The sequence below is a fragment of the Limulus polyphemus genome, unplaced genomic scaffold, assembly GCF_000517525.1.
Source record: "Limulus polyphemus unplaced genomic scaffold, Limulus_polyphemus-2.1.2 Scaffold3703, whole genome shotgun sequence".
In the NCBI taxonomy this organism is placed as follows: Eukaryota; Metazoa; Arthropoda; class Merostomata; order Xiphosura; family Limulidae; genus Limulus; species Limulus polyphemus.
In genome coordinates this window covers 11,701-26,405 of record NW_013669313.1, presented here as the reverse complement: position 1 = coordinate 26,405, position 14,705 = coordinate 11,701, and the positions used below count along the sequence as shown (strand labels likewise).

The 14,705-nt window shown below is 34.6% G+C and overlaps 1 protein-coding gene across 1 annotated transcript in view; it reads right to left on the bottom strand.

Moving 5' to 3' along the window:
- Positions 1-132: 132 nt before the first annotated feature.
- LOC106469884 (dnaJ homolog subfamily C member 28-like) overlaps positions 133-14,705 on the bottom strand; it is a 24,917-nt gene continuing 10,344 nt past the window's right edge. Inside the window, exons 2-6 of the mRNA XM_013930404.2 lie at positions 11,511-11,735; positions 4,097-4,302; positions 1,728-1,872; positions 769-1,011; positions 133-389 (exon numbers count right to left, since the gene is read on the bottom strand). Of these exons, the coding sequence (XP_013785858.1) occupies positions 222-389; positions 769-1,011; positions 1,728-1,872; positions 4,097-4,302; positions 11,511-11,735 (987 nt within the window). The 3' untranslated portion in view covers positions 133-221. The remainder of the gene's footprint in view (positions 390-768; positions 1,012-1,727; positions 1,873-4,096; positions 4,303-11,510; positions 11,736-14,705) is intronic.

The following is a 14,705-nucleotide window of genomic DNA, read 5'->3' as shown; positions in this document are numbered from 1 at the left end:
TTTATATATATATATATATATATATATATAAACTCCTAAGAAAATCAGTCGGCTTTACCAAAATAACTGCACTTATTACTCTTGTAAAGCTACATGTTAATTTATATATATATATATATAAAGACACAAAATTCTTTCATGAACAAAATTAAAAGCTTTATTTTTAAAAACTTAAATCTTTAATGGTTAACTAGTTTTAAAAGTAGGAGTTAACATGTATGTTATTTTGTTTGAAATATATTGCAAAGGAACCCAATGAGCCCTTCGCCATTGTCAGGAAAGCCACCACCAGTTTTTGTTGTTGAAATCTGTGTTTTTGTTTGCTTATCTTCTTTAGTTTTTCCATTCTCTAAAACCTCTTGTGCCATCTTAGACAGCCTAACTCTCAACTGTAACACAGTAAAAATATCATTGTTAATAACATCTATTGAGAAAAATGGGGACATACTTCAGTTATAAAGAAATTATTTAAGAACAAAAAATAAACTTCACAAAACATTCAAGTTTTTATGTGGTGAACTTAAAAAGTACACAATTAAATTGCCTTTTCAAATATAATGCCGTTTTCCATTCATGATCACTAAGGATATAACATATTTTGAAAAGTTAATAAATAAGTAATAGTTACACACTTAGAAAATTAAATGGATGATCATATGAAAAAAAGTGTAAACACTGCATGTATTGTTGATTATACATCTATTTAATATATAATGCAGTTTTAACACTATATAAAATTCAAAGAACTCCTTCAAGAGAAGAATATACCTGTTGTTTTTTGAGGGCTGGAACTATTATATTAAATTTATCAATTTTGACATTCAGATCTTTTTCTTTTTGCTTTAGATTATCCAAAATCATTTGCCAGTGATTCTCTTCTTCTTCACTCAGAGGTAAAGGCCCAAGGCTTGCCCTCTGTACTGCCATCTGCTGGAAAAGTTTTTCTCTATCTTCTCTGACTTCTTTCTCCAAAACAATCCATTCTGGAGTAAATCCATTATTAATAAGGATCTGCACAAAAGAAAAAGTGTTGAATCTAATTATTGAAACAAAAGTAATATACTACAGAACAATGACTGTACCAAGTAAAAAAAATTCTATCTAATGATAATACACCTATTGTCCTTATTCTAAAGTTAATAAATTAACTATATTATTTTATTGGATAAGCCAGTGGTTTCCAACCCTTTTCCACTGAGGACCAGTTAATTCCAATGTCAACATTTTCTGGACCACTTTATACAACATTAACTTTTTGAAGTAATTTAATTTACTTTGTAAAACAATATACTTTGGTAGCCCTGTTTTAAAATACACATTTTACAGCTGTCTTGCAAACCAGCTAAAATCTCCCATTGGAGTCATTGTTGGGACCTACTGGACTAGGTTATCTATTTGTTTAAAAATGAAATGCATTCTTACATTTCATTTATAACATAAAACTTCAGGGAAAAAACATAACAAATATTTTATTACTACTTTCATAACACCTTATTTTTGTGCAAGTTTAATTATAAGTTCAACAAATTATTCACCAGTTAAAATATTCAAAGCTGAAATTTCATAGCAATTTAAGTTTTGAAATTGAGGAAAAATAATTATGTACAATATATATACATACACATCAATAAGACATGAATAATTAGCTTTCAAAACCCATCGAACCATTAAAATAAACAAACTATGATGACTTACAAGAACACAAAGAACTTCTAAAATATACTAACCTGATTTAGTTTATGAGTCATTCTATCTACATACGGATTTTCAGGAACATATTTAAAAGGTTTACCACTTCCAGGAAGATTGTTAAATTCTCCTTTAGACATTGATTTCTGTATCAGATCTTCAACTACTCTTTCCATTGCTTGACTGTTGAAACAGGATAAATATTTTTTTATAAAATATTCTCATACATTATAATATTGTTACTGAATACAGACACACACACACAAAAATCCCAATGTTTTAAATTTCAGTAATTCATTCAGTATCAAGGAGATCAACTTCACAGCATTTGAGACAACTGAAGTATGTGCTCAGCAAAAAAAAAAGACAAATGGCTGTTAATAAATGTCAATAAAGGGAGAACCAATCTTTAACTATTGATGGAATTAAGATATAGAATGAGCTTCATGGAAAAATACCAAATGTTACACTTGGACCTTAAAGATAAGAAAGGTAGCATTTGCCTTACTTGAAAATGTATTTCCAATAGATACCTCATACACAGATTAGCTATTTTCCTCTTGAAATCACACTTTTTTGACTGAGAGATTTGCATGCCATCAGCCTTGTGAAACTCCCACCTAAAATTCACATGTATCATGCAGCAAAACTCTCAACCAATAGGAATGCAATACACCTCCTTGCTCTCTCCATATTCACAAATAAAAATCCTCATGTCTTCAGCAGACAAAGAATTCATGTTAATTTGTAAATATATATATTGAAAGGTTGAAAACACAAAGTAGTTGAAGTAAAATACTTCAACAAGTCTCAGCAAAATTAAACATCTTTGCACAACTGTGCTGAGGAAAAGGATGATGATTTCAGGTGTGAATATGGAGGGAGCAATTGTGCAAAGGGATGTGTCACATTCCTAATAGTGGAGGGTTTTGCTGCATGGTATGTTATCAGGCAGTAGTGCTATTTTACATTTTAACATGAACTGTAGGCATTAGTTTCAAAAAGCTGGTAACATGCAAATCTCTCAGGCAAAAAAGTGTGTTTCAAGAAAAAAATAACTTGTCTGTGTATGGATGGGAGTAATCATATTGGAATTTCTTAATTCACAAAAACTACTTCTGACACAGAATTATTATTTATTGAAAAACATATACATTACTATAATATACGAAGTTTTAACTTAATGCATTTAACTAATTGATACTATAAAATACAAAATAGTCATCTATTTCTTATGTTCATGATTTTTAATTTTTAAAATAGCTGCTTCAGTTTTCAACCAATTAGAATTTTAAACTATACATAATAACAATCAAGAATCGAGAATTGGAACGTACTATCGTCTATATTTGCTTAGATGTCAATAAATTTGTCAAATTGACCAAAGACAAGTCATTGTTGAATATTTACAAGAACACGGTGAGAACTAACATTAAGCAATTCCAGGGCCAGTGGTGGGGGGAAGGTATTCATTCAGTAAAAATGATTTTGCTAGTTTGAATGAATAATGGAATTTTGTAACCTATTATAGTTTACTTAGAAAGCCAGATAAATTATAATAGTTTGGGGATGTTCTATTCTAGTGATTAACATACTTTTTGTGTTCTATAATGTTTTTTTGAAAGCTGCATGAATTATTTTTGGAAGACTCAAATGTGAAAGATCCACTGAGGCTTAAAGTAATTATGTCACAAGTGTAAAGACCACATAAACTCCAGGGGAAACAGCTAATGCCCCCACTTCCACTTTTCACATGTACTAGTGGATCTAAAGTACAACAATAAACTATAAAATTAAAATAAAACAATTGTGAAAATAACAATTTAAACATGAAAAAGTAATTTGAAAATTTGGAGACAAATTATGCATTCGAAGAAGAAAACAAGATATTTTATTTCATATTTATCAATTTTTCATTCACTTACGTTGATGATTTTGCTGTAGTTAGTGTTAGGACAAGACAAAATAGAAAGAAAGTCTTATTGAAACAAAACTTTTCATATCCATTTAGCAGGTTCTAAAGGTGATGCAAATGAAATATGAAAACTATAAGCTGAAAATAAGTATTACTTTTCTCAGCATAAAATAAACTTCACTGAGACTGACTCATGAAAGGTTTTGTAAGTTCATGATCAAATCTCTGGAAAAATAATTTATTTAAAAAATTGATTTTTTTTGTACAATGGACTTCTAAGTTTGCCAAATTTCATGAAGATATACTTAGTACATTAAGAGTTACAGAATGTATAGTTTCATGGTTACAATGTAATTCCAAGGTGAGTTGAATTGACCAAGTTTTTATCAACAGAAATAAATAACATATGACTGGCAATAAAGTATTAAAATCTAAACTTCACTACTGAAAGCTAACAATACTAAAAAATAATTTCTGTACATTAGATATTACCTTGTTTTGAATTGTCTTGTTAAAGCTGCATCTTTTAACATTAATGAGTTTTCATATTTGCTTGCCAACTTCTGATATCGATACTCATGTACTTGGTCAACAGCTCGAGTCATCTTGTACTTTTGGTATTGCTGCTCCCTTTGACTTAAAGTACCATATCCTACTCCTTCATAATTTAGGTACTGTCTGTGCTGTGGGACAGTGTGCTGGAAAAAATAATATTTTTTTATCCAACATCTTAGCTATAGCTCAAAAACAAGAACTATGTGTTTCCATACAGAGATAATATTGATAACAGACATAACATTGTCTGTTAATGTAATTCATTTTTATACAACACACAGAAATGATATACATCAATAAAATGTCTTAATTATATTTTTCTTACACTGTTAATAATTTAAAATATGTGGAGTTTACTAGTGACATATTTTGTTATTGATTACCATACAGAAAGAAAGGCATATATGAGAAATTTCTGTTTTAAATCAAGATCTTGCTGTACAATATCTAACTTGAAAAATGATAAAGAAACGGTTGGTTGGCATTTTATGGTGCAAATCAATGAGGCTATCTGCCCCAAACAACTGGTAAAAAACTAAGCAACGCCCAAAATTCATATAAGAGACTCAAAGAGAATTGAAAAACCAATAGCTCCTAAATATTTAAAAACACAATCAAGTTGGACAGTGTCACCATTTCCAATGACACTGTCCAACATCAGGGGTAAACCCATAGAAAATACATGTCTGAAATAGTAAAATGTGTGCTATTGTGACTTGAATGTCACAAAAGCCACACATTGGTGGAATAGCCCTTTTGAAAAGAAAACAATGATTTAAAAAACTGTGACCAATGCATAGCCTAACCAGGACAACTTCTTCCTTCTGATCCTTATGGAAACAAGACAGACAAAGAGCAAAAGAAGGTTTGTTCTGGAAAAGTTTGTTATTAAGCAGCTCACTCCAAGTTGACTGCCAACTGATGTGAAGCTGAGCCTTGAAAACAGGACTGTAGCTCATATATGGAATAGTCATGGCTGTCACAGAACAAGAGCAGACGAACTTAGCTGTGGTGTCAACGTGCTCATTCCAGTGAATACCAACATGGCCAGGTATCCAGAAAAATTGGATAGTAATGGAACATAGAGAAAAATGGGCCAGTCATTGTTGAATATTTACAAGAACAGGGTGAGAACTAACATTAAGCAATTCCAGGGCCAGTAGAGAGCTATGAGAGTCATTGTAAATGTTACTGTCAGTGTACTGCATAGCTTCTACATGATCCTGGGCAATAGAAATGGCATACAACTCAGCAGTGAACACAGAAACTGTAGAGGGGATCCTGTGAGCAAATAATGAGCCACAACAAACCATGGCAAAGCTCACAGAGTCGTCTGATTTCGAACTATCCATAAAATTGGAAAGAGAAGAATGGTTCAAAAGATGTTCTACATAGAGAAGATAGTACTTCCAAATGGGAATATCTGCTTTCCTCAGATGAAACAAGGAAAGGTCACAGGAGGGGATGGTAATAAGCCATGGCAGGATGGGTTGATCATTGGAGATAGCAACATCATCCAATAACAGAACCAATTCAACCAGGTGGTGTTCCTGGATATGAAGGCCAAAGGAGGAATTGCAGACTGTCTATTCCAAAAGAGCATAGCCCACTGTCCTCAGACACAACCCCAGGTGGAATGCTGTGGTGAGGATCAAAGTGTAGTAGCATACTGCAAAGAAAGTTGCAAACAGTGGACAAGAGAAGTGTGGAAAGCACCTGTGCAGAACCTACTCCCAAAGAGGTGGAAGAGGGGACATGGAGGATGTTCAGTGCCTTGTACACTTGACACGTAGCTGCTTGATGTAAGAAATGAAAGTAAGCTTACATTCAAAGATAAGCCCCAAGAACTTTGCCTCAAGGACCATGGGAAAAACAACATCACTGAGATGGAGATCAAAATCAGGGTGTAAATCCCGTTGGTGGCAAAAATGCAAGAAAGAAAAAGGTAAAACTATTTGCTGTGCTCCACATCAACCAGCAATTGAAGGTAGTCTGAAGCTACATCTCAATAAACCTATGTCCTATAAGTGACACAAGATGTGGAAATCATTGATAGAGAGGCTGTTTGCAACAGTAGGAGGAAGTTGTTGAGTAACAGCATTGATATTTACATTATAAAGTGTGTCACTCAAGACACAGCCCTGAGGGACTCCAAGTTCCTGTGTGAAAGAATGGGAAAAGGTCAAACCCACACAAACTTGGAATTGCCTTTCTAGTAAAAAGATATGAATAAAAATGGGTAGATAGCCCCACAACCCATACGAATGGAGATCCTGCAAAATGCTGTACCTCCGTGTAGTGTCATAAGCCTTCTCAAGATCGAAGAAAACAGAGACAAGATGTTCTCTCTTGAGTAAGGCTTCCCTGATTGAGGTTTCAAGTGGAGCCCTGTCAACATAACCCACACTGGGTGGGCAAGAGGAGGTTCTTTAATTCCTTAAATCAAAGAAGATGAGCATTAACCATCCTCTCTAAGACTTTACAGAGACAGTTAGCCCAAGCAATTGGACAATAATTAGAAGGAATCTTGGGATCCTTCCCAGGCTTACAAAAAGGTAGGACAATAGCTTTGCACTAAGCATCAGGAAAAACATTCTCTTCCCAGATCCAGTTAATGACAATCAGAAGAAGAACAAGAGAGGCAGGAGAGAAATGGTGCAGCATGTCATAGTTAACATTATCAGTTCCAACTGATGTACTGCCAGACTGATGAAGAGCAAGCTTGAGTTCCACCAGTGTAAGGGAGGGGGGTAATTGTCATAGAGACAATTAGTCCAAAAGGAAAGAGAAAATCTCTCTGATTGAGACTTGATGGCCAAGAAGGTGGGGGAAGTAACAAAAGTGCTAGAAAAATGAGAAAAGCTCTCTCTGGGAGTATTGGCAATGCTCTATACATCAGCAACTTCTTGGCCATTGGAGAACAAGATGGAAGGGATACTTCCGTTTGACCTTCCAAATCTTGTCCAATAGGAATTTGGAACTGGTGGTAGAATAGATGCTAGTTGTGAACTTAATCCAAGATTCCTTTTGGCTTTGACATCTGACCTGCTAAGCATGGGCAGGGGCCCCCTGAAAAGCAGTGTGGTTTGAAAGAGTGAGATACATGCAAAAGGTATCCCAGGCCTGTTTCTGAGCCTCCCATGCCTGTTGAAGGCTGGGGACCACCATGGATGAGGATACCGTGGGAAACGTGTCAAGGTTTTGGGTACAGAATGAATAGCTGCTTGAATGATGTAATCAGTTACTGCCTTCATGCAGTTGTTAATAGATGAAAGACAAACGACAGCACTCAGGTCAGGTGTCATTGACCACAGCCAATCTCCCTCAAAATAATCACTGCCCTGTGGGTCAGTCAATCCTCCAAGAAAAATGAGGAAAAAAAACGAGGGGAACAGATGGATAGATCAATAGCAGTAAAAGCCTGACTAGGTGCATGAAAATAGGTAATGGCACCAGTATTGAAGAGAAACAGATTGTGATCCAAGAACATATACACCACAAAATGACCCCTCCCATCAATATCAGAACCACCCCAAAGGAGATTGTGTCCACTAAATCTCCCAAGATGAAAAAAGGAAGACGGCAACTGTTCTATGAGAGCAGAATGACCCTTCCCATCAATATCAGAACCACAGCAAAGAGGATTGTGTCCATTAAAATCTCCCAAGATGAAAAAGGGAGATGGCAACTGTTCTATGAGAGCATCAAGGTTTCTTCAGGAGACAGGATGATGTAACAAACATTGATGGTACGATCTAAGGAAACATGGATGGCTACAGCCTCTAAAGGTGTATCTAGTGGCACAGACAAGGTGGCCACATGCTGGTTGACCAGCAGTGGCACCCCTCCGTGCACTTTTCCATTACACAACTTGTCATTCAGTATAGAAAAAACTGCCAAAAGGTTACAGTATTGGAAGGTTTCAGAAATATTCCCTGTAAGGAGATACACATTGGAGGATAGAAATTGATCAAGACCTTAATGTCATCCAGATTAGAACGGGAACTTCGACAATTCCACCGTATCATAGTGACAATTTTTATTTAGGTGGAGGAGAACTGGGCCCCTTCTGTTTACAACCATGCCATTTTTCTTTACCAAAAAGAGGTTTGTCGACCTCCATGGATCCTGCCCTGGGCAAATCTTTGTCAGTAGATTTCAGTAACTGAGGGTGTGAATGAATAATCATTCTGCATCTTGGGGCTGAGGTGACACTGGAAGCCGAGGCCCAAGGAGATGGACCCGGGCAGTCACTGGAAGCAACTGTGGGGATAGAGACAGGAGTAGACATTGACTTGTCAACTCTTTTATCCACAGAGGGCAAAAGACTCTTCACATGGTGTGAGAATGACTCTGTTGGAGGCACAGAAAGGTCTGAACTCCCATTGTAGTAGCGGAGTGTAGTGCAGTGGCATATGTCCAAGATGGAGTAGGGACAATAACTTCAGAGCCTCAGGGTAAGAAACATTGTTAACAGGTTTTAAATGCTATATCTCTTTCTCCTCTACCCACTTAGGGCAAGATTGATAGTAAGAGGGGTGGGAACCACCATAATTGATGCAGTGAGGGTCAAGTTGATGCTCCTAGAACCATGTCAAGATGCCTTTGAATGTCTGAATTGCTGACACTGGAAACATCTGAGCAGGTTAGTAAGATCAGCAGCAGAATTCCATCCTTGCAAGTGCAGATGAGTCGCATAGCAGAAACTCCTTAGCTGGAGGAACCAGTAAGGATCTCCAATTCTTATATATTCTTTAAATCCCTCTCTATGATAACTCCTCGCGAGGAGTTCAGAGTAGCAAGGAGAGTAACCTCAAAGGGATGTCCCCAAAGGCCTTTGACCTCAGGAGGAGTTCGCTATGTGTAGGTGTAGATGTTTCCACCAAGATGTCTCCAGATCGTAACTTCCTGACTGACTTGGGAGAGCCAGCAAGCCCCTCTAATCCCTTCTGAATGAAAAAGGGAGACATTTGCCCTAAGGATTTGTCAGACAAAGCATGAAGAATTAAAAAATTGAGGTACAAGAGCTTACTTTGGTGGTGACTGTGTAACAGAGTCATCTATGCATGGTCATTTACTTATTAGCTGTTTTTTTACAATTTTATTTTTTTCTAAGACTGGGGGATCCAAAAGAAATAGAGAATGATTCAGTGCCTACTGACCCCACTCACCATGGAGTTCTATGAGGGGACACACTACAATGCCAAACAAGGACACTGCAGCAATGCCATGGCTTCGTAAACACTGTACTCAAACTCTGGCATCAGACACAATACCCACAGCACCTGTTGAGAAAGCCAAACACTGGCTCTCAGTTGATCCTAGCCAAGCAGGACCAGCCAACTGGCCCTGGGAGGGACACCCCAAGGCCACCCATCTACAGGAACTCAAGACAAAAGTGGTGTGTTGCAGTGCCCAAGACACCACTCAACCACCAAGATCCTCTCTTCCCCTTCAATGGTCACCACACATAGCAAACACGTGAGTGGATGTTCAGATCCCAGAGGAGGTAAACTAAAAAAACAGAATCTTCCCTGGGAGGTACCCTCACCACATACAGGAATCCATCTCGAGGGGAAGAAACAGTTGTCTAGAAGTTTGCATTTTGGGATATTTGGACCAAAATGTATGTTTTTTGCTGAAATCTTGAATTCACAACATTAGCTAAATGTAAAATTTTAAACTTGTAATTGTATAGCAATAAAGTTTAAACAATACTACTTTCAAATAGCAAATCATACATTGTGTAATAACTTCTAAAAAATATTCCAAAGATAAACTTAGATGGCTAACTAGGATTTATATGAGACAATGTCTTTTTTCCCTGACAACCAAACAAACATACTAATAAGCGACCAGTTGATTCTTCAAGGCTGTCCTTGCACATCCACCCTTGAGAAAAGTAAAAATTTAAATACACTCTTGTATCATTCCAGCCTCTGTTAGTGCAAACAGCAACTAATTACATATGCCAATCACCCTGTTAGAAAAATAGAACTGTCTTAACTGAAGTCTAATTCGTCTTTCACAAATCTTAAACTTATATAAGATAAAACTTAAGGACAACAGCCAAAAGTGTAGCTGAATGAGCAAACAGGCCAACAGAGACTGACCTCATAACCATTTTGTGCTTGCTATGGTTTTCATGCTATAACTTTTAAATTAGTAAGCGAATCTTAATGAAATTTGGCACCACACATGGCAAACACGTGCTTTCATTCACAAAATATCAAATTTTATCTTTTCACATGTTGCTTATCTATCATGCAAATTAATATTTATTTCAAGATTAAAAATACTTTTATGCATTAGAAAAGTTTCAAATTTTACAACTGTTGCTAAGCCTTTAAAAATTTTGCATGTGGAGGATATGAAACAAAATTTTTTTTTAGGTTTTATATATACATTTGAATAACTAAAAAATCATAAATTACTACATCAATACCAAAGAGTTACACTATAATTTATTAAGCTTAGTAACTAAGATGTATTTTTGTCTAAAAAATATGAAATTTCAAACAGACTAAAGATGCAATCTACCTTGTTGAAATGTTGGTTCAAGAGAAAGAAATGGCACCAAGCCCATTAAAATGGCTGAGAAAGCCACTAGGGGGAGATTCTGAGCTTCCGATTGGTTTTTCATGTCATATATACAAGTGTAAATAAGGGAGCATTTCCAAAAAATGGAAAGAGATGAGCAAGGTGCCACTGTGTTTGATTTATTACATGAGCAATATCTTAGCAAATAGAAAAAATAAGACCGTTATATATTCTAGCTTGTTAATATCGGTAATTTGAGTTTCTAATTCGTACGAAAGTATAGACCTAGTATTTTATCTTCACAAACATCTAATTTGAACCAGTGCTGCATTCAATGTACCACGTGATACACAAAAATCAACGTCTATTTGTTTTTTTAATATTTACTTTTAAATTAAGAAATTAAGTAATGTACAGTACTAAAATTTGAATTATAATCTACAGTTTGATATCAAAGTTATTGATATAAATTCATGAAATAGTATAATAAAATTTTGAATGTGAGCCAACAAACGAGATGACATGGCCTTTCACCCATGACCCATCTTAAAAGGGTCATTGGCCTTTCCTCAACTCCTAATGGAATGATTTTCTTTGCTTATCTTTTCTGTGGCATCACTCCAATAGCTTTTTGAAAATCTAAGCAAACCAAAATCTACACCCTTTCATTTACTCAGATAACAAATAACATCATAAGATAAGAAAAAAATATTAATAATGCAACACTTCCCTTTAGATTTCAGTTTCATGATTGACAAAGGTCACTATTTTAAATCATGTACTTCACTTATATAATTATTAAATTACCTACTTTTATTCCAAAATTCTTTTCAAGGACTTCACTTGTGTTATCTTCAGATAAGTTGCCCATGTATTCTTGCAGTTTCCTGTATGCTGATTGAACATGAGCAAACTTTTGTGAATCCGCTGTTTGGTTTCTGGAGTCTGGATGGTACTGCTTGGCAAGGCTTAGAAAAGCATTTTTTAATTCTTCTTCAGTACAATTGTCTGTTACTCCAAGAAGCTTCTGACATTCCTGTTAAAAAGAATTAAATACTCTTACACAAGAAGAGTATAAAAATAACTTAAAACAATATGAATGTCACATACACATTGTCTGATGCATTTCTTAAACATTTGCCTTTTAAAAAAGTATTGATGCTTCATAGCTTAATTTTTTATAGCCTTAGCACTTACTTTTTATAAACTTCTCATTATATTGATCATAATGTGAACATTAAATTAAGAGTGTATGAAAAAATAAGATAACGAAATATCATTTTGCCCATCATGGTCATCCTTTTACTCACTAAAAAATTATTCATCAAATCTAAAATTACATGCAGCCCTTTACATCCAAATTATATTTATCAAGTAATTAAAATGATTTGTAATAACAGCATACACTATATTATAATGACAAAATTTAAGGACAACAAAGGATCCACTAATCCAGTGGTTCCCAACCTGAGGTCGATGAAGGTAATACCATCTAATTAAACACGTTTTTTAATACTGCTGCTTTTTTAATTGCACATTCAGTAATATACGTCTTATTTGATAGTGAAAAATGATAAAACGAGTTAATTATTAGTTAACAAAATGTAATATTTCAAAAACATCGAGTCTGTGGGTTAAAAATAACAATAAAAGGGATCCTTGGTGGTGAAAAGGTTGGGAACCACTGCAGTAGTTCATCTAGTCCATTCCATTAACTAAAATACTCTTTAAAAAACACCTAAGTCAGCTCATATCATTTGAAAATTAATCAAGCCTTACCTTAAACTCTCTTAGATTTAATGCATCTAATAAATCTGAAGGTAATCTATTCCAAAAGCCAACCACATTGTTAGAAAAATAACAGTAATAGTTTTGTATCTAAGCTTCCAAAAATTTACCCCTTAATCCTGAAGTCTGTATTTTCAACCTTTTAATTTCACTACTCAAACAAATCACTCTTAACAAAAACATTTAATCTCTGAAATCTTTAAATACTTTAATCATTCATCATTAGTTCTTCTATACTTTAAAATTTAAGAAAACAAATACCAAATTTTGGCCTTTCTTAGCAACAAACCCATGTCATAAACAGCTAAATATGAGTTTCAAAGAATTTCAGCTTTAATCAGTGCAATAGGATCACTGGCAAAAAGTTTACCCAGTAGAACAAACCATATAAATATTTAAAAATATACTCTTTATAAATGTAAAAATTTAAAAAATTACTATGAAATAAAACATCACAAAGTATTTTGGTGGGTCACAAGACAACACACAATAAAACAAAAGTATACTTTAAAATTATATGTAACTTGTAAAGAGTACTACTACACTTTACTCAAGTATATTAAAACAGTAACCCCCTCCCCAGGTTCAAGAAATTTGCCTGGATACTCAGGTGGATGGATCATGAGTTGTGAAAGTTTGAGAACCCCGATGTAAACCATTTCAAGAAAAATCAAAGAGAGATTTGTTTGTATGAAAAGTTTTTATCACACTGAAGTACCTCTCAATTGGTTTAATGTTTTGAATCAAGTTTAATAGTGTTGTAAGTCATTGGTGGACCCAGAACAAATATGAATGGGAGGGGGGCAGTTTGTATTGAGGGAACCACCATCACTGTGTACAAAAACATATAAATTGCATATTAGCTCCAAACTCTATCGTAGTATTATTTAGCAGTAGAGCAGCTTAATCAGCTTATTTCACGTGCAAACTAACTTACTTACTTACATGAAAGGTTAAACTGTAATTTTTTATTCACTTTGGAATCTGTGTGCTTGTCTGCTTGAACACAGTTTAATTTTCCAGTTCCTATTCCATAATGACCATTTCATCATTGTACCATACCACACCATCCCAAGATACAGTTCAAAACCTTGCAATAGATGCACATAGAGGGCACCAGAGGAACATGGCAACACAAATATTCTCTTTCAGAAGCTTTATAATATGATATCACTTGAGTAATTCATTCAATATGGATTGCTAGGCTGCCTGGATGTCCAATATTTTGCCATAAAAATCCTGAATAAATGCAACTCAATTTATTGAAACCTATACAGTGCATTTTGATAAAAAATTAATAAAGCATTTTTTTCATCATAAAAAACAGCACATAGGAAGTATAATCCAAGAAATGAAGCACAGACCCGTATAAGATCAGCAAAGGGGGCAACTGCTCCCAGTTAACCCTACTCCTTAAATCTGCCAATGTTGTAAGTTATATTTTTAAATAGCAAACCTGTAGGCCTATGGCTCACATTTACAGGGCCACTATAATGCAAGTTTAATTTCTTTAACCAAGTTACAAACAGTAATTAGTAGGCCTACTTAAATTATGTGCTCTAATGCAAATAATTGCAAAATTTGGGGTCTGCTTTTGGAGAATTCCTGTAAAAGATTTTGCAAAATACTGGGTTCCCTAAGGGGTTGGGTAAAAAGTTGTAATTTGTGAATACCTTGGGGCCAAGACAATTCATTTGGCACCACTTAAAAGTTGGTGAGTCCAGCCATTTAGGAAGAGTTACATGACACACACACAGACACTGAATGGATGTTATAATTTAGTTTTTTGCTAGAGAGAGCTTATAATTGGAATGATGTCAAGAATCTAGTAATTTGAGACAGTATCTAAAGACAATGGTAAAATGTTTTTTATAATCTTGAGTACCCGATGAGTAATGAATGAAAAGTTAGTGAGAATTCATTGACTTTATGAGTTCACTGTCAGAAAAGTTGCTCACAGTTGAATATTAAAAGTGAGATTTTTCTTATCTAGTAAGGACATTTATCCTGTAAATAAGTTTATTTGTGAGTTAGTACTTACTATAGTCTTGAAAATTCTGTTGAAACATTGTTCATGCACACAGGCCTAGAAATATAAGCAAAAGTAGCTGTGGCAAACCTTAAGGAAGAAATAAACTAATTTGTTATTGTTACATGGACTAAATATATATATATATATATATATATATATTGTCATTATTTTCTACCAGATAATAAC